Raw genomic sequence first — 26,612 nt, forward strand, 5'->3', positions numbered from 1 at the left:
AATTATTAGAGAATTGCAAATCAAAACCACAATGAGATATCACTTTATACCTGTTAGAATAGCGATCATCAAAAAGACAAGAGATAACATGCTGGTGAGGATGTGGAGAACAGGGAACCTTGTACACTGCTGATGGTGTGATAAACTGGTACTGCCACTATGAGAAACAGTGTGGGGATCCCTCAAAAAGTTAAAAATAGAACCACCATATGATCCAGTAATTCTACTTCTGAGAATATATGCAAGGGAAATGAAAACAAGATATAGAAAAGATATCTATATTATCATGTTCATAGCAGCATTATTTGTAATAGCCAAGATATAAAACCAACCTAAGTGTCCATTTATGGATAAATGGATAAAGATATTGTGGTACATATATAAATGGAATATTATTCAGCCATAAAAAGAGATGAAATACTGCCATTTGCGACATTGATGGACCTCGAGGTAATCATGCTAAGTGAAATAAGCCAGACAGAAAAAGTTGAAAATCACATGCTATCACTTATATGTGGGACATAAACCTAAAAGCAACAATGAGCAGGACAAACAAACAGACTCATGGACATGGGCTATAGGCTAGTGGTTACCAGAGGGCTATAGACTAGTGATTGGTAGTGGGATGGGAGAGAAGGGGCGAAGTAGATGGGGTAAAGGGGGTTAAATCTAGGGTTTAGGTAGAGGGTGAAGTGGGTAAAGAGGATCAAATATATGGTAGCTGAAGGAAACTGGACTTTGGGTGGTAAACACAGTAGAATACACAGATGTTAAATGATAATGTACACCTTGAGGTGTACTTCAAATGCAAGAAATGAACAAATAAACATGGCTTTGGTTTTTCAAAAAAAAAAAAAAGTTCTCCCAATTTCCCTGTTGTGTTCTATTCTTCACAAATCTGAAATCGGCTTTCCTTTCCTCTCCACATTCCTATGATCAAGAATTTTGTTGCAAAGAAGCTAGGTTTAAATTATTTTTGAAATCCTGAATAACCATAATGATGAAAATACTAATAGCCACTACCATTTACTTTCAATTTCTAATTAAATCTGTTAGAAACATAGTTTACATACCGGATTTTTGTTATAGGTATATGGATCTCCTTCTGCATCACCTCATATAACTGTTTGTTTCTAGTTTAAAAAACAAAGTAACTATTTAGAGGAAATTGAAATCATAGTAATTCTCTATTTTTTCAATCTAGAAAAATAAAAATTGTGATTTTACATAATATTTATAAAATATGCTAAAAAAGTATTAAAGAAACAATAGTATGCTAACTGGAAGTTGATAACATGCTCAAATAAAGAAGAGGCTCACGGTCCTGTACTTTTCACCTTGATATGAAATAGCGCAATTTTTATTTTAGAACTAAATTATATATAACCATTCCTACGTATAAAAATATAAAGCAAGCATCCATTTAATAGATAGCTATTAAGATGACACACCATATATAACACTTAATAGAATTAATCAAATATCAAAATAATCATTTTATAATCACAGAAAATTATATTTTAAACATTTAAATGTTCCATATTCATGACAGCCACATTCTTAATTTTAATAAGACACATGAATAAAGACCCAAAAACCTTTAAAAGTCCAAATTTTGAATCTTTAATTCTTAAGAAATTAGATATTTTTAAAAAATCGTTCAATTTTCAGATATCAAATCTAAGTGATACATATATACAATGGAATTTTACACATATACAATTGTATTGTATATATGTAAAAATATACAATTGTATTGTATATATGTAAAATTCCATTGTATATATGTACCTCAATATCTATTGTACATATATACAATACAATTTTCAATTGGTACTGGTGCTATTTAATATGAAAAAAAATGACAGACCACAGAAATTAGCAATAAGGACAGATTATGTCATATAGCGTTTGAATTAAACTACAGGTAAAAACACTCAGTTAAAACTGAGAAATTTCTAGTTTAGCAGAAATTAATTAAAGGAAATGGCAATACTGTATAGGGCAGGTTTTGGTACCTGAAAGCTATTGATTCCAAAATTGCTCGTACAAGATGGTATTTACTGGTGGAAGCCTTCAAACCCATAAAAGAGGCACAGGCACAGGGGTCATTTACTGGAGCCTAAAGAAAGAGATCATAAGAATATATTAGTATTGTTCTAAATTATATCTATAAACTTGAACATACTATAGAATAAAAATACGACCATGTTAGAAAAAAAGGTGCCTATTAGAGTTAAGTAGTTTTAAAATAAATGATAGCACCCAAATTATGTTAAATATTACAAAAACTTTTTAACAGGACTTAAGCAGGGTTGAGTCACTGATATTGGACTTAGTTGGATCTTCTGTTTGAGTTCATACCAAGAAAAGGGACTGAAGCACAAGGTAACAAATTATTAAAGGCCTAGCTTTACAAATGAGGAAAATGAAAAGCAATTCTAGTATTCCTCCCTTTCTCCAACTATAAAGATTTTACATTAAAGTTGTTTACTATGTAGAGTGGCTTTTTAAGGATATAAATTAGACTTGGGATAAAGAATGATAATATAAACAATGTGTTTTGCAGTATCATAACTTATACCCAATATGTTGTCAGACATTCAAGCTAAATTCTTCTATTTCTTAGTTTAATAGTCTTATTGCATAATATGAGAAATGACCCAACCAAACACTTGTCTTTAAAAGAGTCAAAGTCTTGAGCTAGAAAGTATGTATTCATCAGATGAGATTTGTATTAATTTTCGTATCCCCAGAAATGCAAGACAACCTGGGACAAAAAGATGAGAAACAAATACTCCCACCAGAGCTTCAGTCTCATGGGGAATCAGATAGAACAGTTCCAACACACCTACATAAGGTTATGACAGAGGACACTGTTAGTGCTGTTATGAAATGCATCTTCTTCACTTGGAAAACTTTCTACTACTCCTTCTCCTACTTAATCCTATCCCCCTTCCAAAACTTCGCTCAGCTTCCTCTGGGAAAGATTCTGACCCCAGAAACAAGTTCAGGTCCTCCATTCTGTTTTCATGGAACACTATCTTCCCATTATACCATGCATCACAGTTTATAATCATATATTTGTGTGATTGTTTGTTGAAACTCCATTTAGCAATCAATATGCATTTACTGAATAAATGAATAAACAATTTTTTTCCTAATTACTTAACTGAAGAAATTCTACATTATATCATATCTCTATTATAGCTATGATTTTCCTCCTAAATTTATCTTGACAATTTTCAAGTTCATTAGCATCTTTTGGTGATTCACTCAGCAAAAGCTGATTTATACAGGAAAGCTGGTAGTATAATACTATAAAATATAGTTCAGATTCTGCCAGTTCATTTAGTTTCTAGTAGGCTATGGGTTTTTATTTTTAAATTTTTTTTGGCATAAAAATTACTTCTTCCAATATACCACATAAAATTCTGGTATGAATAGCCTGAAAACACTTTTATGCAAATGGCTATGAACATGATCTACTATTAATAATAAGTCAATTTGAAGGGTACTAAATTCCATAGAAACCTAAAAATCTTGATAGGTTACAATGTCCCTGCATTAGTTAGTCCAAGTGAATCTCTCTTTGGGATGATATGGTAGAGAAAACACTGGGAAGGTTCTTTTCAGGGCCTGGTGATACCTTGCCAGGGTAGACAGCTTCTAGCCATACCTCCAATTTATAATTGCCAATCCCACAGAATGAGCCTCCTAATTAGGAATAGGACTCAGCAAAGTCCTGTTTGACAGCCTAAGCAAAACTAGCAACTCCTGCCCAAGGCACAGAATAATCTGCCCAGCAGGCTTTTGTCACCACTGGAATCTCAGTTTAATTTGCTAGGACTCGAAGGACGATTAATGTGAACATGCCTCTTGTCCTCGTCAACCTAGACCCTAAAAGCACATTCCTCTGGCACCTACTGTGTATATCTGTTATCATAATATTTTACGCTCTACCATGAAATAGTATGGCAGAGTGATTATAATCTGGACTCTGGAGTAAGAACACCTGAATCCTAAAATCAGCTCTGCTGCTCACTAGCTGTGTAAGACTGGGCAAATGATTGAACGGCTCTAAAACTCAAATTTCCTCATCTTCAGAATGGGATGATAAGAGTGTCTTTTACTTTGTTGAGTTACTAAGGAGTAAATGAGATAATACATGTAAAGAATTTAGGGCCGCGCCTAACACATCATAAGAATTCACAGGTTAGCTACCACTACAATTTTTATTTTACTATTATTTCTTACCAAAATCCTTCCCACGCTACTTATTTTCTTCATAACTCTTTCACTGTTGACTTCTGAATGCTTACTTATATTGTAAATAAATTCCCCTAACCCTTAACCAATTCTGAGAAGTTCCCTCCACCTATTCTGTGGTTGCTAATAACAAACCTGGCATTGTGCTGGGCAAATGGCTTCAGCTGTATTTATTCAGAGGCGGTTCCTCAGGCTTCCACACGACAGGGACCAGAAGGACACTGTACCAACCTCCCATGATGCCTATAGGCTACTATGCATCTACTGTTAGCAATCACTTCCCTTCCTCCATGTTTTCTTAGGTCCACATCAACATCATGCTGTCTCTAACTTCCTACTGCTCAGACATCCCAGTCATTCACAGAACACTACTTGCTGCCCACATACCCTTCTAATGAAACTGCTTGAATCCACAGTCCTTCTTGTCTAAAACAGCCATGTCTCATGCTCTAGTCCCACTACTGGCACCACAACTGTAAGGAGTGAGAACAACTGACTCAAAGTCTGTCTGAAGCTTGAAAAAATAAGGCAGTACAATCAGATTCCCTCTCCTGGAAATGTGGACTAGGAAACACTGAGAAAAAGTCCAACAGCAATAAAAGGATGAAACTAAAAGGATGCACAAAGTGGAAGAAGGTTGTGTGTATTTCCAAATTGTGAAGAAGAAAGTATAAAGAAAATAATGACAAGTTTTAAGCAGAAGTTATGAGGAAAAAGGAAACAGAGCAAAACTGGTAAAGAGAAGAGAAAAGCAGACCTACAGAGAAGCAGGAATCACAAAGAACATTGAGAACTGCAAGGTCCATTGCCAACTCCTTTCCAATCTCAGTCTGCAGGAGCATGTGAACAAGTGGCTCCCTTCAGGGATACCTTAAGCAAGCCTGTTTCTCAAAAACCTCAAAACCCTCATTGGAGCATGACTCCTCATCCTCTGAAGACTGGCACTTGGCTCACAGTCCTGTCCATCCTACTACTGCCATCCTAACAATCTCTGATACCTGTCATGGATACTCTACTCTAGTATGCCCCTCCCCAGACCACAAGCTCAGCTAGAGAGAAGCCACATGGCTGCACTGACTGATGCCATCCCATGTACTGCCTGATGCTCCAACCCACCTTTTCTGCCATTTCCTAAAATAGCTGTCCCAGACATTCCCACTCACCTCAAAGTTCCTCCAATGCCCATTTCCCAGCAGATTCCCTTGAGAAACTGAGGCTATTACAAGCCTTTAATATCCTGCCCCAATTATCTAGGCTATAACAATATTCTAAAATTAAAGACAGCATCACAGATACTTGTGTCTCCCTTCCCTCCATTCCCCTATCCCTCGTTTTCTGTAGTTGTTAACATAGGCAGCTTATAGGTGATCATCCCCCCACCCGCCATTCTCCAAACAGTTTAGTATCAACACACTATTGTTTGAATTAATATTCGTTTATCAGTTAAGACTTTCATTTTATATTAGGAAATATTTGGTCTGCAGGCCCCCCTCACCTCTCCCAACCCCAACATATTGCCTGGTTGTGATCATGGCAGGCCAGGGCCATAGTGTAACCAACATGTAATTTAAAACCACATCTGTGATGGTTTTCTCTAATCTTTTGGGCTTTAGCATTACTTTGCTTTTTTATTATATATTTTATATTATTTTTACAGGTGTACGAATTGGTGGAGAAGATGAAGAAATGAAACAGAGAGTTGTCAAGATATAGTCACTACTAAGTCCACCAGCACTTTTTAAAATGGGAAGAATCCATAGTAACCTAACTAAATCTTACCTTTGCTAATAACTATTCATCTAACCTTCCTTCTTAAACCTCAATCAGACAAATATTCTTCATTCTCTGTCCTATCACGGACAGTTGTTTCACATCATCCTGAAGAAAATGCAATGCTATCTCTATATGTAATTTATAAACTTCATGATACAGTCTATAGAAGGAAATTATTACAGGTATTAAAATAATGCTCATTTTAAAAATCTAGTTTGGAAATGTGGTATTTTTAGAGATTTAAAGCATCCTGATGTAATTATTTTTCACCAGCTTCTAAATTTTATTATCCACGCTTCCAAATTTTTGTAAATGATTGCCAGAGTATGGATTGGACTAGAAGAAAGAGAAATCTTTATTTTTTGAAAGGAAAAATATTTAGAGGAGGATTAAAAGAATGGGTATAAGCTTTTTTTTCTTTTTCTTTTTGTTTCTTCTTTTTTTATTTTTAAATTACAGTTGACATTCAATATTATTTTATATTAGTTTCAGGTGTATAGTACAGTGATTAGACATTTATATAATTTACTGATTCCCCTGTTAAGTCTAGTACTCACCTGACACCATATATACTTATTTATATACAGTATTATTGAGTATATTCCCTATGCTGTACTTTATATCACTATTTTGTAACTACCAGTTTGTACTTCTTATTTTTCAATTCTCTTCTTATTTATTTAAATTAGTTTCAAATATACAATACATTGGTTAGATATCTATATAATTCGAAAAATGATCCCCCCAATTGCTCCTTCCCCTGGCCCTCCACCTAGCCATCATATTAATGCTAACTGCATTCCCTATGTCGTGCTCCCTATCCCCATGACCAACTATCAACTACTAATTTGTACTTCTTTAACCCTTCACCCCATTCTCCCAGCCCCCCTAAAACCCCTCCCCTCTGTCCATCACCAAATTCTCCACTATATTTCTGAGTCTATTTTTGATTAGTTTGGTTTTTTTGTTCCTTAGATTCTGCATGTAAGTGAAATCATATGGTATACTAAGCTTTCTTTAAAAAAATGGAAAATTTGTTTACAATAATATACCTGAACAGTTTTTTGACTAAAAAGTGTTTGTAACAGTATGTTACTATTAAAGGCAGTATCATAGATCTTTCAATCAAAAACAAAGTTAAATATTACAAAATCAAGTCTTTTACTGGGTTCACTTTTTGATTAGGCAAAGTTACCAATAATCCATCACAATAAGAAATTCTGATTGTTTAAAAAGGTTAATGTAATTTATAGATAAAGAACTGCAAAACGTGTGAGTCTGGTGTGCGCATACATTCCTTGCCATTATTTTTCGAATTCTCAATGGCACACTTCGCCTAAGTACTAATATATTTCCCCCCACTGGAAAATGGCTATTTTGGGCCATGACAAAGTAATCCTACATCTTATGTAAAGTTCTATGATAAACCTGCCAACTTTTAGTTTCCACAGGAATAGAGTTCTAAGCAGAAGTCAGCTGAATTTGTTCTACTCTCTCATGGACTTCATACTATGTCAAAGCATAGTTTCTCAGCCCTAGAATGTACATTTCACCTTAGTTCTGTTCTGTGTCCAAATTTTCAGGTCGGGGAGTGTCAAATACATAATTTTGGGTGTATATATGAGTAAAGAATTGTTTAATTGACATTAATTTTTTTTAAACATACCTGCAATCCATTAAAAGATGGAACAAAATAAACTCCTTCAGAATCTTTCAAACTTTTGGCCATTTTTTCAGTCTCAGCAGCATCTGTGAAAAGATCTGCAAACACAAAAACAAACAAACAAACAACAACAAAAAAACCCTAAAACAAAACGAAGGGGTTGGGGAGGAACAAACAAAATTATGTTATATGACTAGTATTTATCCGCATCAACATTTATTATAAACATAATATGAAAGGTCACTCACTTAAAAGAGTTAACACAAAGACCAATCTGCTTTAGTACTATCTGGGTTGTTACACTGCATAGGTTTATGAGTCCATGGAAGGGGCAAGAGAGACAGAAGGCCCTCTTAGACTTCGTATGCAGCAGGCCTTTAACCTTTAAAGATATTTGGGGCACTTTAAAAAATTAATTATGTGTACTTTTTGGCATTAAAAAATATATTCCCCTAAAGATAACACTCATTCCAATTTTCTGATGAAAAGGTCATCTACCTATAATAACCAAGAGAATCAACTGAAAAACTACTCCATCTAATAAGGCTCAATAAGGGGCAGTAACAAAGATATATTAAAAGTCAATCTTTAAAAAACAAACACACAAAAAATCAAGATCTAATTTATTTAGTATACTTTTTTTTTTTTTTTACTTAAGTATATAATACACATACAGGAAAATACACTAATCCGAAGTGTATTACCTGTATGAATTTTCACAGTGTGACTACACCCAGATAACCAACACCCAGATTAAGATACAAACATCTTTGTTCAGCATCACACTTGTGAGAGTCATCCATTTTGTTACAAATAGTTGTACTTAATTCATTCTCACCCCTGTATAGTATTCCATTGTGTGACTATATATAATTTATTAAACTATTCTACAGCAGATATGCATATGGGTAGTTTCCAGTTTTGGGCTAATATAAAAAGGCCACTTTGAAAACTTGTGTACCTTCTTTATGGTGAACATATGTACACATTTATATTTGTTATATACAAAGGATGAAATTGCTAGTCCTAGGATCTTCACATTTAGGATTAGTTTTAGCAGATACTGCCAAATCGTTTTCCAAAGTGGTTCTACCAATTTAAGGCTTCTATCAGCAGTAGAAGTTACCCCATATTCTTGCCAATAATTGAAACTATGTTTTTCATTTTAGCTATTTTGGTGGTATTGCATGATGGTTTATTTGGTTGCAATCCTTTTCATTGGCCATTTGTTTGTGAAGTGACTCCTGAATGAGCATGTAAGACTGACAGCATAGATAAGATGAAAAAGCTTAATAATAAATACTGCTGGATTTATGCAGCCTTAATTAAATTGGTTTTATTTTATCATATGTTTTGTTATTCTTATAATAAAGAATTGATTAAAGAAAAGAAGTTTAAGAAACACCTATATTAAAACTGAAGTTGATGATCATTCTTTAATTATAATTTTTATTCATAAAGGCAGTTATCACATCATAAGTCACATTCATTCGGTCAAAATATCCAGATAACACATCAAAATATCTCTAGCACTTCAAAAACTAACATTAAAAAGAAAACAATGGTTTTAAAATCTATACTTATTAAAAATCATTTTCAAATTTCTAAATTTTAAAATCGAGATGTGGAAAATGTACTAGATGGCTGGTTTGAGGAACATTTTCGGTAAGAGATAAAGAAATGGGAGAAAAAATCTAGTTTATTCACTTTCCTAATTGGTTGTTCCATTCTTGCCTGAAGATTCTCTAAATTATCTTCCACTTAAGTTGTTCTCAGATGACCTTATTGATGAAAAGCCTTTTGGAGTAAGTAGACTTCACTCTGTCTCTCCCATTGAATGCAACTAAGAATCCCGGGTGGAAGCTGAGGACTCAGAAGAATAAGCTAGCAGACTGACAGAGGAACTCTAAGTACCACCAAAGTGATGGTGAGTTTCCTGTTTTTTTGTTTAATTTCCTTGATACCTTCTTGCCTAGACTCAGCCTGAAACTTGAAACTTAGGTTTATACACTGGGTGCAAAGATGAAAGGTTTCTGAAGAAACTCTTGTTTCTGGCCTTAGGAACAGGAGTCAAAGTTCTCTACAGAACAGTGAGTGGGGAAATTGCCCTGTTTTATGTTTTTTTAAATTTCTTTCATTCTACCTTAACAAGAGAGGAAGAGGGAGAGAACGGGAGGGCGAGGAGAGAGAAAGAGAGAGAGAGAGAACAGGAACAGAACCTCAGAGAACCGTGGGACAATAGGAAGAAGCCTAATATTTCTGTCACTTAAATTCCAGAAGGAGAGGACTGCAGAAAAAATATTTGAGGAAAAAAAGTCTATGGATGAAAGCTATAAAACTATAGATTCAAGAAGCTCAGCAAATTCCAAAACAGATAAACACAAAGAAATTCATGCGCAGATACATCATAATAAAACTGAAAGCTAAAAACTAAAGTAAAAATAAAGTCTTGAAAGCAGCTAGATTACATCTTGGGGAACAAACATTCTAACGACTGGTTATTTCTCATCAAAACTAGGAAGATCCAAACATCTTTTAAGTACTAAAAGAAAAGAATACTGGTTGTTCCTAAACAACTCAGAAGTCTATATCCAGCAAAAATATCCTTCAGGAATAAAGAAATTCTCCAATGAAGGAGAATTCAGATAATTCCTTGCCAACAGAGATTCTATAACAGAAATGCTAAAAGATATCGATGTGGAAAAAACCCACCCATAACCTAAACCTCACACTTTAGGTAAAAATTAACTGAAAATGGGTTATAAATCTAAATGGAAATATAAACTCTAAACTTATATGTAAATAAGGGAGAAAATTTGTGTGGCTTTGGTGCGGCAAACAGTTCCCAAAGCATAATCCATAAAACAAAAAGTTGATAAATTAAACTTCATCAATTTAAAAACTTTTGTTCTGCAAAGGACACTGTTCAGGAAATGAAAAGATAAGCTCTAATCTAGGAAAAATATCTGCAAATCACTTATTCCAAAAAAGACCTATATACAGAATCATAAAAGAACTCTCAAAACTCGAAAGTAACTACCCAATTTAAAAAAAAAAAAACACAAAAGATTTTAAAAGATACTTCACCAAAGAAGATATACAGATGGCAAATAAACACATGAAAAAATGTTTGACATCATTAGCCATTAGAGAAATGCAAATTAAAAATACAATGAGATAACATTATACACCTATTAAAATGGTTAACATCAAACAACACCAATAACAACAACAACAACAACAACAAAACCCTAATAGTATGAAGCACTAAAGTAACATGAACACACATATTGGGGGTGAGAATGTAAGTACAGCCATTCTGAAAAACAGTTTGGCAGGTTTTTTTTTTTTTTACACAGATAAACCCATACTTATTTGTGTGTACGTGTTTATATGACACATATAGCACTGTGTTTATATTAGCCAGCAATCTCACTCCTACGAAAATGCCCTAGAAAAATTAAATCTTATGCTCACACAAAAACCTGTACATTAAATGTTTATAGTAGCTTTATTCATAATCACCAAAAACTAGAAATTAACAGCTCACATGTCCATCAGTAGAATGAATGTAAAAACTGATTTACACATATAGTAGAAAATCACTGAGCAGTAAAAGAATAAACTATTGATAAATATAAAACCATGGATGAATCTCAAAGGCATTATGCTGAGCAAAAAAAAAAAACGATCTTAACAGATCATATACTCTATGATTATACTTACTGTATAAGACATTATGGAAAAGGTAAAAGTATAGGGATGGAGAAAAGATTAGTTTCCGCCAGAGATTAGAGTGAGTCAGGGATTGAAAATAAAGAAGTGACAAAGGTAATTAGGGAGGATGATGAAAGTATTTAGTACAACAATCACAATCCTAATTGAGATGATGTCTACTCAGTCTATGTAGGTCTTAAAACTAGAACTATACATCAAAAAAGTGAAACGAACACAACCACTATAAATATATATAGTATACAGGTATAAAACAGATGGCTTATGGTGGTAGTTGCACAGATGTATACTTTATCAATGCTCATTGAATACTTTAAAAAGTTGAATTTAGCATCTTGACTTGCAGTCAAGATGGCAGAGTAGGTAAACACTGTGCTTGCCTCATCCCATGACCACCTCAGAATTACAACTAAACTGCAGAAAAACCACTATTGAGAATCACCTGAAGTCTAGCTGAACAGAAGTCCTGTAACTAAGGATAAAAAGAATAAGCCACATAAAGACTGTAGAAGAGGCAGAGATGTAGAATGGGCTGGTCTCACTCCCAGGCTGTAACAAGAGATAAGAAGGACTCAGTAATTTCACTTCTGGGTATATATCCTAAGAAACCCAAAACACTAATTTGAAAAGACATATGCTCTATATCTTCATTGCAGCATTATTTACAATAGCCAAGATATGGAAGCAACATAAGTGTCCATCAGTAAATGAATAAAGAAAAAGTGGTACATATATATAATGAAACACTACTCAGCCATAAAAAAGAATGTAATCTTGCCATCTGCAACAACATGGATGGACCTAGAAGGTGTTGTGCTGAGTGAAATAAGTCAGACAGAGGAAGACAAATACCATATGATTTCACTTATATATGGAATCTAAAATACAAAATAGAAACAAACTTATAGATATAGAGAACATTTTGATGGTTGCCAGATGGGAAGAAGTTTGGGGATATGGGTGAAGGGGTGGAAGGAGGTACAACTTGGTAGGTACAGAACAGTCATGAGGATGTAAAATATAGGATAGGGAATATAATCAATAATGTTGTAATAACTATGTATGGTGTCAGATGGGTACTAGATTTATCAGGGCGGTCACTTTGTAAGTTATATAAGTGTAATCACTATGTATACATCTCAAACTAGTATAATATTGTCTGTCAAGTATAATTGAAAACTAAAAATTGTTTTTTTAATTTTCACAAAAAAAGATAAAAGAAAATATTGTCTTTAACTATAACATGTTGGATACTTGTATCTGAAGTTTTTTAATATTAATGTTGCTTATACATTTTTATATTAATTTAGTCTTATTTTCTGACATTGTAATTGTTTTTGAGCATGTAGAATAAAACAATGCTGAGTTAATAAAAATATAAAAAAGTGAATTTAATTATGTGTAAATTAAACCTCAATAAAATTTATTTAAAATATTTTTTCTCAAAAAGAAGAAAAACTCAACTTCACTCATAGTAAGAGAAATGCCATTTAAAAACTGAGATGTAATTTCTAACCCATTTAAGTTGGCAAAAATTTAAAAGCTTAACAACATATAAGACTTGTACTTTTACTCCCAACTTCTGCAGTTCACCTAAACAGATAATTGGCTTATGGGAAAGACACTATGAGAAAAAAGGCTATGAAGAAACTGTCTTACACACTTTTGGGGGAAATGCAAAAGGAAACCATAACTACAGTGGAGAATTTGGCAACATCTAAAAACTACAATGCATTAATCCTCTGACACAGCAATCTCATTTCTGGGAATTTACTCTTAAGACACACCTCCAAAAACATAAAAATACATATGTACAAGGTAATTCATTGCAGCATTGTCTGTATTTTCAAAATATCGGAAACTACTCAAATGCCCAAATATGGGCTATTGGCTGACTAAACTGTATATATACACATAATGGGGTACCATGCAGCTGTGAAGAAGAATAAAGAAAACCGTTATTTGGTGATGGAAGGAAATTTAACTTTGGGTAGTGAACACACAATGCAATATACAAATGATGTATTATATAATTATACACTTGAAATCTACTTGATTTTATTAACCAATGTCACCTCGATAATTTTAATTTAAAAAAAAAACCTTAAATCGGTTGGTTTAAGAGCAGTTCAAATAAAATAAAACAAAGAGAAGTTTGGCCTGCTACCAGGAGAAAATCCTATTTTTTTATTTGAAAAATACCTCATTTGTATACTTTGCTTTCACCATGTTGGGATCTTTGTTCTATTTCCTTTTGGCTGGAGTATCTTTTCAGGTAATTTCTTCAGAAAGTATATACTGCATGGCCAAGAAATGTCTCTTTTGTACTTAATAAGAATGATATCTTAGCCAGGCGCTGGAATATTGGTTCATCGTTCTTTTTTCTCCGGAATGAGTAGATGTTGTTCCACTTTCCAAATTTTACAACTAACTTCTATGTCAGTCTGTTTTTTCTTTATAAATAAACTGTTCTTCCTGTCTTGAAGCTTTTCTTTATCCTTGGGATTCTGACAATTCATCTACATATGATTGTCTTAGTGAGTGTGTGTGTGTGTGTGTGTGTGTGTTTGTGTGTGTGTGTGTGTGTGTGTGTGTGTGTTTTAATGTGGTAAGCCATTTCAGTATGAAATTCAGGTCTGAGAAGTTTATTTTCAACAATTATCTTTAACTTTTACATTCATATAATTCCATTTCCATAGTTACATTTTTATATTCCAGAAAAGAAACTATTATTCACACATCTTTTTTTCTGATCTTTTTCTATATCTTTTACCTTTTAGTTTTCTTTTCTTTTCTTTTTTTTAATTCTAATTCCTACTTAGGTTTTCAGCAGTCAATTTTATGTTTTTTACATTTTATATATTACAGTTTTTGTTCTTTGAAACTTTTATGTTTTTCAAACATTTCTTTGCAATATTTTCTTTTATTCCATTATGTTTCACTTCTGTTGGTGTTATTTTAATCTTCTGTTTATTCCATTATACCTGTCTCTGTTGGAGCCACCTGCTATACTTAATTGAACTTGGTCACCCTCCTTCCAGGTGCTATATGCTCTTAAATACTTTGTGTTCTCTTTCAGGTCACGCCTATGGGGTTGGCAGACAGTAAAAGTTAATGGAGTGAATGCCCTTGGCTTTAAGGTTTCTCCCCTCTGCCTGGAAGAGGTATAGTTTTAGGCCAAACAGCAGTGACATCCACTGTTAATAGGCTCTCCCCTCTGCCTAGAAGAGGTGTAGTTTTAGGCCAAACAGCAGTGACATCCACTGTTAATAGGCTCTCCCAGGGACAAGCCAAGCCAGCTCTTTCTTTACATGTTGAGGGGATTTTCTCCTGGCTCAGGAGGCTAGATGCCTAGAAAACATCTAGAGAGTCCTACCATCCTCTAGTATTTCCACCAATAACACTCAGGTGGTACCCTCTACACACCCTAGGGCTGCAACAGTCTACTTGAGAACTCGAGGCTTCATTCATGTTTAGGTTCCACTCCTGCTTCAGCAGTGAGCCTTACTCATCTTACTATTTGTCATCCCAGCAGAAAGCAAGAGAGAGGCAGGACCATGAACGAGGCCCTACTCACTAGCAGTAACAAGTAACTATTCACCACCCTCTAGAATTAGTTCATATGTGAGGGAATGTTTATATCATCTCTTCTAATGAGGGAGACTATATCTCTCTTGGGAAGATACCCAGAAAGAAGGAACTAGTTTTCTTTATTTCTAGTAAACAAGAGTCTTGGGTAATTTTCAGTGTGCACTGGACGTCTTATGGGGATTGCCTGGAGCAGGCAGGTAAGATGTGTAGCGATTAAAAGTGGCACTGCTAGGGAAAAAGATGTCCCTTGACTCATGTAAATGGAGGACAGCAGAGATGAGAACTCCCTCAGTTATAGAAAAGAAACAGAGCATTCTTTCAGTGTCTTACTTAGGTTACATTGGGCCTTCTTCACTGGTCCTTTCTGCTTGGACTGTTCCTTAACCAACTGCCTCTCCTACCTGCCTAATCATTCTTATTCTTGCTTCAGGGCTCGGCTGAAATATTACTTCTTTAAAGAAACTTTCTGATTCTTCAGTTAGACAAAACCCTCTCTTTAGAAAGAGATCACTAATCCTACAACTACTTGTATTTCCTGGTGCTTAACATGAGTTAATTCATTTACTATATGTCTTTCCTGCTCAACTGTAACCTCCACAAGGGCAGGGAGTGTCTGTCTGCCTTACTCTCTTGTGTCCTCCTAGCACGTACAGTTCCAGGCACACACTAAGCACTCAATTACTTGTTAACTGAGTAAAAGCTGGAAGACATACAAGTATTTATAAGACTCAGATAACAAAATAGAACAGAGTAAAGGGGAACAGAAATGGACCAAATTAAAAAGAAAAGAGATGATCATGTAGGGACCCAAAATGTTGCAGCTAAAGTAAAAAAAGTGAGAGAGATCTGGCCTATGTGAAAAAGATTAAGAAAACAAATTTAAAAATCAAGATGAAACTGATTTAAAACACTTTTATGCCTGAGTCAGAGTTGTAAAACCCACTAAAGATGTGGAAGGAAGCCACCATTCAGAGTACAGCATGTCACATATAGATATAAAGGCTCATGTCACATATCTTCAAGGAAATGACAGGATTACTCAGGCTCATATATACTGTGTTCCTCCTGAATATAATGTTGTTATTTTTTCAGTACACCCATTAAAGTAAATTCTCAGAATAGAAAGAGATATATTCAAATAAATATCGACTTTTTATATAAATTTCAAACAGATACATACTAGTAATGTTTAGCTGTGCCAATCACTGAAATTTTAATGCAGATAATTCACCTCTGAATTATTTCTCCCTCCAGTTAGATCAACGGTTCTGTCATATAACATACAGGTTGTTCATTATTCACAGTAGCCAAAAGGAGGAAACAACCCAAATGTCCAATGGAAGAATAAATAAATAAATTGTGGTTTATCCATATAATGGAATATTATTCAGCAATACAAAGAAATGAAGTACTGACACATACGACAACACGGGTAAACCTTGAAAAGATTATGCTGAGTGAAAGAAGCCAGTTATAAAAAAACTACATATTATATGATTCCAACCATATGATATGTCCAGAACAGGCAAATACACAGAGACAGAAAGAAGATTACTGGTAGCTTATGGCTGGTGGTGGAATAGGGAGTCACTACCAATGGATATGGGGGTTTCTTTCAGGGGAAACAAAAATGTTCTAAAATGAGATTGTGGTGATGGTTGCACAACCCTGTGAAAATACTTAAAAAAGTGATTGCACATTTTAAATAGGTGAATTATATGGTATGTGAATTATATCTCAATAAAGCTATTGTATAAAAAAGCAAAAAATATTTACACTGGCAACTGTTTTATCTCCTCCTTAATATATAATAGACAATATTCCATGTCAATAAAATATGCAATTACACTGTTATTTGTGACTGTATAATGTTCTACTAAATGAATACACTGACATTTACTTACTTAATGCTTTATTATTAGATAGGAACTTACTTCCAACTTCTGTATTAAATACCCATGTATGTACACATCTTTGCGTACCTGATTATTTTCTTAGGAAACAAAAAATATAACTGTTGGCAAAGGGTATGCACTCTATAAAATGATACATATTGCCTGACTGTCCTTCAGAAAGGCCATACTACTTAACAGTCAACCCAATAGAAAACAGTAACATTTTTTCTCTACATTCCCACCATATCGAGCATATTGAACTAATTAATCTCTGACAATGATAGGTGACAAAATTTTTTAAATGTGTATTTCTTTGATAACTGAATATGAACATTTTAAAAGTTACTGATTATGAACTACCTATACTTCTGTCCTCTGTTCATTTTTTGTCATCTTTAGTTTTTCTGACATATGTTACAAATTGTTCTCATCAATGTGTCTTTTAACTTTACTTATGGCATCTCTCTTCCTATGCATTCTAATATTTTATATACTTAAGTCTATTATTCTTTATGGTATCCTTAACTCCTAGCCTTTACCATCCCAATATCATAAAAATAATATCTTATATTTTCTTCTAGCACATGTCACTTTATTTTATGTTTCATTTAAACAATTCATTCATTCCTTACTGATCTACAGCCCTGTGGCATTCTTGAATTATTTAAGTCTGGCCTGTGAGATCTGTGTAAAAGATGACTTACCTAATTGTTGAGCCCATTTTATGGCAGTACCAGTATCTCCTGCATTGCCTTCAGCTAAGTATACAATCTCTTGCCCAATCTTCCACCCAATTAATGGATAAAAGCCTTAAACAAACAATGTAAGTCATATAATAAATAGAAGATTCATTGCAGAGACGTCTACAATAAAACAACTTGATTAACTGAAAAAATAGCAAAGTGATTCTTAAGTAAGAATGCCCAGGGTCAAATCCCAGTATTCTTTCATTTATTAGCTGTGGTCTTACCAGTTTCTAACATCCTAGCCTCAGTTTCCTTGACTGTAAAATGGTCTACCTCAGAGAGCTCTTGTGAGAATAAACTGAGTTAATACATAAAAAGAACTTAGCATAGTGCCTGGCATCTAATATGAACATACATATTAGTTTTAATTAGCTATAGGCATCTATGTCTCTAGAAACACAGAGATAATATTTTCATTGAGAAATAAAAGGTTATTATAACATTGGTTTACTTGAAAAGTGTCTTATCTCCTCCATTTATCTGTGACTTCTAAACAAAGCTCTTAAACAGAAATGACCTAGCGCAGTAATAAACATTTTCCAGCTCCCATTTTCCCAGTTAGTGAAGATGGACAATACGAAAAAGGTTTTCAAATCCACGTTAAAAACCATGGTTGGGGAACAGAGGCCAGACTAAGAGCCCCCAGCCATCCTAGGTGTAATTAATTATACAATCTAGATATCTTGGTTTGTATGTCCCAGGATTTCCCCCATTAGAGAGAACAAATTCTTAGCAATTGTCATTAAACACTAAATATGCATGGATCACTAGTTGAAACTATCACCTCAAAAAAATTTCACAAAAAGAATAATTTCTAACTAATGAAAGAAATTTTAGAGGCCTAGAAAGATGTTTTAACACATAACATGTATTATAGGTACATTTTGCAAAGCTAACCAAAATATCCCAATCCTTCTAAATTTTTCTATAACATTTCTTATTTTTTATGCTTTTAATTTAAAGATAAAAGGGAAATGAGATTAACTGTCTCTAAGAATAATAATGAAAAATGCAGTTAGCATTAGTATGATGGCTAGGTGAAGGGCCAGGGGAAGGAGGGAGCAATTGGGGGGATCGTTTTATGAACCATATAGATGTCTAATCAATGTACTGTATATTTAAAACTAATTTAAATAAATAAATTTTAAAAAATGCTAGAGAATATCCCTTAATATAAAATAGGAAAATAGTATCATCAAATTTAAATATGCAAAAGGTGATATTTCATTAATAAAGAGAATACATTCTAACTATTTACCTCCAACACTCTGTTGAGGGTTATTTCCAGTATTAATATCCAAAAATGTCCCAGTTCCCATGGTTAATTTCACATCTCCTGTCTGGAAGCAGCACTCTCCAAACATGGCTGATTGCTGGTCGGCGACCTGCCGAAAAGGTTCAAGTGTAAGACCTTTGGGCCCTTGGAAGTGGCCCATTTCACTGTCTCAATATATTCTGATAGTTCAACATTTTCTTCTCTTTTTACCTTTTACTTAAAAAAAAAAAAATCTCAGGAAAGAACAGAAAGTAATTATAGAATAAGAGTCTCTCTAGGACTAATGTCTGGATAACTAATGTGCCTCAGGGATTTTTAGTGGGCAACCTACTTCATGAGTTTTAAGTATCATAGGATTAATCTTAGAAATAAAGGTCAGAATAAAAATTGTGCAGGAAAAAACCCCAAGATTTTTTGTTGATCTTACAAGTGGTTTCATTCAGTAGTAAAATAACTGACCTCACAAATTTCTCTTTTAATAGGAGTGATAGGCATAATTTAAAACTGTACATCTCCCAATCACACATTTTTGTTAAAAGAAAAATTATAACATTTTGTTAATATAGTTAAATCTAGATAGACATACAGCAATACTTTAAGGACCAAAACTTATCTGAAGAACACTTTCTCACTAATCTATAATTCTTCTAGCCATATCTTAATCTAAACCTGAGTCTACCCTTAGATTGAGTAAGACTGATCCTCTCTAAATGACCAGAAATTTGTGACTTAGAAATTAAATTCCCCTTCCCTTCCCTTCTTCTTCCACTTACTGTGGCAACTGTCCATCTAGGGACAGATTGGTCTAGCTATACACACTGCTTATGCAGTTATAGGAAATGGAAAGCGAGGTCTACATAGCCTCACAATCAGGTGGTAAATCACTTGGATTCTCCAAGTTCTGACTCTCTCATCTAGCCAGAGAGAAAGAGTAAGCAAGAAAGAACCTTTAAAAACCAGAAACAGCTCATTTTTCACTCTTCCTACTGGTAGATGCTGGCTAAGGGTTTATAAAATGTAAATATAATTTTCTCCTTTAATTGCCCTATCTACCATTTATGGTTACACACTATTGAATCTAAACTAATCACTGGCCCTATTACTATTTTTTAACTCATAGTATCAAATATATACAAACATACTAAGAATACAATATTTAAAATAAATTTAACACAGTTTTCTGAAAAACAATACACAGAGAAGTCAGAAAAGGTTATCAAGTGCTTCTGTGAAAGAAGAATGGCCCAGCAGTCCCCTTTCCAAAATGTAGAGAGTATTTCTAATTATATCCAGGGTGCTTTAACTTAAAAAGAAAAAAGATACAATTTTATTCTGCATGGATGTTTTGTGTCTCCTATCTAACTCTATTTATATATATTCATTTACTTTATACTATACAAGGAGAAACTCTCAAATTTTTTACTTACCAAGGCCATTATTGGTATAGGCACACCAAATATCTCTTCATCCACTGATCCAAAATTGTAGCTTCAAATAAAATTGATTTAAAAGTACGTTATAGCTCTAGAAATATTAATTATAAAATTCAGCAAACTCTTTTTTTTAGCAAAGGCCAAAATATTATATAATGTATGTTCACAAAGGTACCTCAAACATGTAAAAAAATGCTTTTTCCCCACAGAGGCAAAATGAATTCAGAGACAATTTTGCTGGTTTCTATGTCCAATGTTCATTATTACCTTGTATCCTTCACGGGAGGCAGGAGAGAGAGTGGTATTGAAAGCAGAGAGGTAATGAGCCCACTCCAACACATCTGAGCATAAAAATATGTCATCAGAATCCCAATTAAATTACCTAAAAAGTGATGATTCAAAAAGGAGGAAAAAAAAAAACTTTACCTCATATGGGTCAAAAAGTCCAGTTGTACTGGCATTCGAAAAATCCGTGGCAAATTCAGAACCTAAATTTACATTGGAAATAATCTATTTATTATCAGGTAGTATAAATTAACACCTACCCCTAGTTTATAATGTAGACCTTTTTTTATCTGCAAATTCATTCCAAAATGTATATTCCCAGGGTAAAGTCTCCAAAACAATTTCCCACTTAACCTTTATGAACTTTTATAATTTACTAAAGCACTTTTATACATACGCACTGTCATGCCATAATCCCCAGTTTAAAGATGAAGAAAGTGGTTCAGAGATGCAATGTGATTGCCTATAGTCATACCCAGTTGCAAAGTGGGAGGGAGATTTGGTATTGAACTCAAATTTTAGTAGTCTCGAATTAAGACTGTTCCTTAGTCTTACATTTGAGGTTTCATCACAATCTAAAAATCACCCTCCTCTTCCAACACATCTGAAATTAATCTAAATTTATAGTAACTAGGGTACCAAAGGGCAATATGTCTGGGATATGGAATGGAACAAAAAAGTAACTTCTAGGTAAGTCATTTCTATTAGTTAAACTTCAGTTACTTAAGATAGATCCATCAGATCATCTTTACCTTTTGTGAGTTTATGTAACAACCAGGTATCAACAGTTCCAAAGCAGCAATTTTCTTCTTCAATTGCCTTTTGTACCTTGAAAACACAACACAAAACCAATTCAAAGGGCTAAATTATTAAAGGCAGGATTAAGTGCTAGCCAATAAATACAGTATAATTCCATTTATGATCAAAATTAATATATATATAGAAACAGTTTATGGAATACACCCCAAACAGTTCTAAGCAATTACTATAGGGTATGAAATGTTTTAGTTTTAAGCCAAGCATGTGTTACTTGGTATGAAATGTTTTAGTTTTAAACCAAGCATGTGTAACTTTTGTGATGAAAAATAAAGTCTACACATTTTTTAGTTTAGACATATAAGTATGTCTAAATATAAACAACCTAAAACAGGAGATGGCACATTATGGCCTGCAGGTCAAATCCAGCCCATTGCTTCTTTCTGTACAGAAAGTTAAGAATAGTTTTAAAATGTTTTATGTGTTAAAAAGAACAAGAACAGGAATATTTTGTGACACATGAAAAGTATATGCAATTCAGATTTCGGTGTCTATAAACAAAATTTTAGTGGAACACTGCCATGCTTATTTGTTTATGTATTATCTATGGCTGCTTTCACACTAATGGCATAGTTGTGACAGAAATCTTATGGCTTTTGAAGCCTACAAACCTGGCATTTACAGAAAAAAATTTACCAATCCTTAGTGTAAAGCATGCCAAAGGAAACAAAGGATCAAAACCTCTTTAAACTAGCTAATAGAGAAACTGAAATGCTTGTTAGGATATTATTAACAAACTGGAAAGTAATTGCCCAAATCACACTTTATGACCTTTCCAACTCTTATCTGTCCTTCAGGACTAACATTTCCTGGCTTTGTCCAAACCAGCGCCCTATGGGTATCTTTGTTATAGCCATTATTTCATAGCATCATTACTTCCCTACTAAGCCCTAGATCCTGAAGGGCATTCATTTTTATAACCCACACACCTAGGAGGGTTCCTGGTATATAACAGATGTTAAAAAATGCTTGGTAAATACATCGCTGAGGTAAAAAAAAAAAAAAAAGATTAACAAATGGAGACATCTAAGGATGCATTATATTTTAACAGTAGAATCAATAAAATGAAAATGCATGGCATGAGTTGCAAAAAAAGAGGTCATTTGTACATTATTTATAAGAAGTGTTTTGAAGATTCCATTCAAGTGTTGTACCACTTAAATATGGAGTGCTTAAAGTCATATTATTATTTTCAAACTCTTCTTAAATTTAGAAATTGCGATTCTAAAATTTGTTCCAGATTAGACAAAGATTAATCTTGTACTTCAGTGAGTAGTGCAATGCCTGGCTGGCACTTTTTGTACCATTTGTTCATTCAAAAATATTTGAGAGCCAGGCCCTATGATAAACAATAGGCCCTTGTAAAGCTAGGAGGACACAGGGTAGCTAACAGGGCTTCCTAATGTAGGAGGACCAAGGTCAATCCTCTTTGCATTGGGTTAAGACTCCAAGTGGCTCTATTTTAGGAGTAAGGGTAAACTAGAAGAACAGGCTCTCACAGGAACTACAATTCAGTTTTGAATCATCTCAATAGTTAAAGTGGATCAAGATTAATTCTAGAGCCTAGAAGAAGAGAAGAAACAAACATAAATCCTATCCAGAGCAAGACAGCATTTTAAGGCACTGATAATTTCTACACATGATTTTGCAAATACAATGTCTAGCTCAGATATACGTACGAACATACATGCATACATACATACATACACACATACATACGAATAAGTAACCAGATGCACCAAACTTGTCAAGTTGTATACATTAAACATATACGGCTTTTTGTATGTTAATCGTACCTCAATATATTGGTTTAAAAAATTTAAAAACCAATTTAGTAACCAGGCATATGGAGAAATAAAAGAACATGAAAACAAAAAGAGAAACAGACAGTCCAAGAAGGCTACAGATACTGGAATTAATAGTCATGGCTTAAAATACCATGATAATTATATGAAAAAATATTCTAGAATTAAACAATTAAAAAGTTAATGGATGAGTTTTGACAACACATTAGAAACAACTGAGGACAAAATAATAGAGTTGGAAGATAGGTTAGAAGAAAATACTCAGAATAAATACATAGAGACAAAAGAATGGAAAATATGTAAAATATAGTGAAAGAAAAAGGAAATTTAGCAAGAAGGTCTAATAAACATGTAATTAGATTTTCAGAAGAAAAGATGATAAAGAGAATGGAAGAGAAATCACATTTGAAGATAATGAGAAATTTTCAAAATCAACAAAAGATATCAAGCAACGAATTCAAGATGCCCTACAAACCCCACGTAGTTGCCACACCTAGACGAGAGGTACAGAAAATGTATTTGATAAATTCAGCACCCGCTCATAATAAAAAGTCTTAGCAAACTAGGAAAAGTAGACAATTTCCTTAATTTGATAAAGGCTATCTGAAGAAAACTTATAAATTCATATTAACTTGTGAAATGTTAAAAGCTTTTGTTCCAAGATATGGAATGAGAAAAGGATGTTTTTGGTCATCCCTTCTAGTCAATATAGAGGTCTTTTTCAATGCAAAGAATATAAATAAAAGTAAAGTCATATTTCTACATATGTTATCAGGGAATTAATTACAAATTAAACCAGTGAGATACTACTCCATACCTATCAGAATGGCTAAAATCCAAAACACTGACATCTCATGTTAGCGAGGTTGTGGAGCAACAGGAACCCTCATTCATTGTTAGTAGGAATGCAAAATGGTACAGCCACTTTGGAAGATAGTCTGGCAATTTCTTACAAACCTAAAAATAATCTTACCATATGATCCAGCAATTGTACACCTAGTCATTTACACAAATGAGTTGAAAATTTATGTTCACATAAACAAAACCTGCCCACAAATGTTTATGGCAGCTTTATCCATAATTGCCAAAAATGGGAAGCAAAATATATCCTTGAATAGGTGACTTGATAAACAAACTGTGACACATCCAGACAATAAAATATTAATCGGTGATAAGAAGGAATGAGCTATTAAGTCACAAAAAGACATAGAGAAATCTTTAATGCATATTGCTAAGTGAAAGAAGCCAATCTGAAAAGGGTATATACTGTGTATGATTCCAACAATATGACATTCTGGAAAAGGCAAAAGTATAGAAACAGAAATACATCAGTTGTTACCAGGGGTTCAGGAGTGAGGAGAAAGAGATGAATAAGTGAAGCACAGAGAAATTTTAGGGCAGTGAAATTTTGTGTATGATACTGCAATGGTAGATACATTACATTAATAACACTTAACAATAATGTGTCAATCTTGGTTCATCAGCTGGAACAAATGTATCACATTAATGGAAGAGAAACTGCTGAAAGATGGGAATTCTATGTACTTTCCACTCAATGTTTCTGTAAACCTAAAATTGCTTTAAAAATTAAAATCTACTAATTTTTAATAGACAAAAGATTTATTCTAGGAAATTTTCCATTTTATCTAAGTTATCTAATTTGTTGGCATACACTTGTTCATATTATTGCATAATTATGCTTTTTATTTCCATGAGGCTGAAATTAATGTTCTCTCTCTCATTAATAATTTTAGTTATTTGGGTTATCTCTTTTTTTCTGTCAGTCTAACTAATCTTTTTATACCAACTTCTGATTTTGTTGATTTTTTCAACTGTTTTTCTATTCTCTATTTCATTAATTTTCACTCTAATTTATACTTCCTTCTGCTTGCTTTGGGTTTAGCTTGCTCATCTTTTTCTAGTGTCTAGATTCTTTTTCTAGATTCTTTTTTTAATATGGTCTCCTTCTGTAATATAATCTTGTCATAAATTTCCCTAAACACTGTTAGCTGCATCATATTTTGGTACGTTTAGTTTTCATTTTTATTCATCTCAAGGTATTTTCTACCTTGAGATTTCTTCTTTTACACATTGGCGATTTAAAATTACATTGTTTAATTTCCACATATTTTTGAACTCCCCAAATTTCTTTCTGATACTTATTTTTAATTTCATTCTTTTGTAATCAGAGGAATACTTTGTATGATTTCAGTCCTTCTACATTTATCGAGGCTTGTATTATAGTGTAGCATATGACTTATCTTAAAGAATGTTCCATGTGCATGTAAGAAGAATGTATAGCCCCAAACTAGAGGTAATTCAAATGTACATGGATAAACTATGGTAAAAATCATACATTGAACATTAAATAGCAATGGAAATATAAGGAAATTAATTTACACACAACATACATATATTTCATACATATAATATTAAGCAAGAGGAGTTAAATACCAAAGAATAAACACTGTATGATTCCATTTATACAAAGTTCAAAAATATTCCAGCAAAACTACAGTGTTGAGGAATAAATATATAAATTGTAAAAGTAGAAAGAAAATGTGATATACAGTAACATAGTATCTTGTTCTTCATTCAAGTAGTGTTACACAGATGTCTGCATAATATATCACTGAGTAGGACATTTTTGTTTTATTCACTTTTCTATATGTGCTATGACTCACAATAAAAAGGACTAAAAAAATGAACTGAGTAAAGATTCATTGTCTTCTATCCCAATATGTGGATACCTTCAAAAACTCAAATTACTATCCTTATTCCTTAAATCTTCCCCATAGTTTCTACATGCATGTGCATGCACATACGTGCGCATACACACACACACGCGCGCGCGTGCGCACACACACACACACACACAGACATTTCTTACCTCAACCAGATTCTGTAAAACCCAGGTCAATCTCAAAGAAACATGCTGGGTTGTGAAAGTGAACAAACTGGCTGCTAAAAATCGTTTACTTCTAGTGAAAAAGTGAAGCATTCGGCAGGAACTGTGTATTAGCTGTTTAAAAAAATATTTCAGGAAAACACATTTAATGGTGTTTGACTTTTCAATATTAATTCCATATACATGCAAATAAACCCAATCACAAACAAGTTATTTGACTACTTATTGAGTATTCTCAGGACTTAAGAAAATCAAGTAGGCTTAAGTACTTATAAAAGTCTTTTTTAAATAACTATTTTCTACCTCTTTATTTATTTTTAACTATGGAAGTGAAGGCAAAGAGTCAAGGGAGAAGGCTATATTTCTATTACAAATATATGTTTTAATCAAGTTAGTATTAACACAAAAGGAATTTTC

At 33.4% G+C, this 26,612-nt stretch overlaps 1 protein-coding gene across 3 annotated transcripts in view; it reads right to left on the reverse strand.

Moving 5' to 3' along the window:
• Window positions 1–26,612, reverse strand: part of GK5 (glycerol kinase 5 (putative)) — a 67,666-nt gene that overhangs the window by 11,009 nt on the left and 30,045 nt on the right. For all 3 annotated transcript variants that reach the window (XM_006917445.3, XM_015593639.2, XM_025050782.1), the window contains 10 exons: window positions 26,178–26,309; window positions 21,419–21,494; window positions 20,808–20,869; window positions 20,649–20,722; window positions 20,376–20,436; window positions 18,931–19,057; window positions 17,631–17,735; window positions 7,709–7,803; window positions 2,019–2,122; window positions 1,074–1,133 (listed from right to left, as the gene is read on the reverse strand). In XM_006917445.3, coding sequence (XP_006917507.1) covers window positions 1,074–1,133; window positions 2,019–2,122; window positions 7,709–7,803; window positions 17,631–17,735; window positions 18,931–19,057; window positions 20,376–20,436; window positions 20,649–20,722; window positions 20,808–20,869; window positions 21,419–21,494; window positions 26,178–26,309 — 896 coding nt within the window. The remainder of the gene's footprint in view (window positions 1–1,073; window positions 1,134–2,018; window positions 2,123–7,708; window positions 7,804–17,630; window positions 17,736–18,930; window positions 19,058–20,375; window positions 20,437–20,648; window positions 20,723–20,807; window positions 20,870–21,418; window positions 21,495–26,177; window positions 26,310–26,612) is intronic.

The sequence above is a fragment of the Pteropus alecto genome, unplaced genomic scaffold (assembly GCF_000325575.1).
Source record: "Pteropus alecto unplaced genomic scaffold, ASM32557v1 scaffold75, whole genome shotgun sequence".
Lineage (NCBI taxonomy): Eukaryota > Metazoa > Chordata > Mammalia > Chiroptera > Pteropodidae > Pteropus > Pteropus alecto.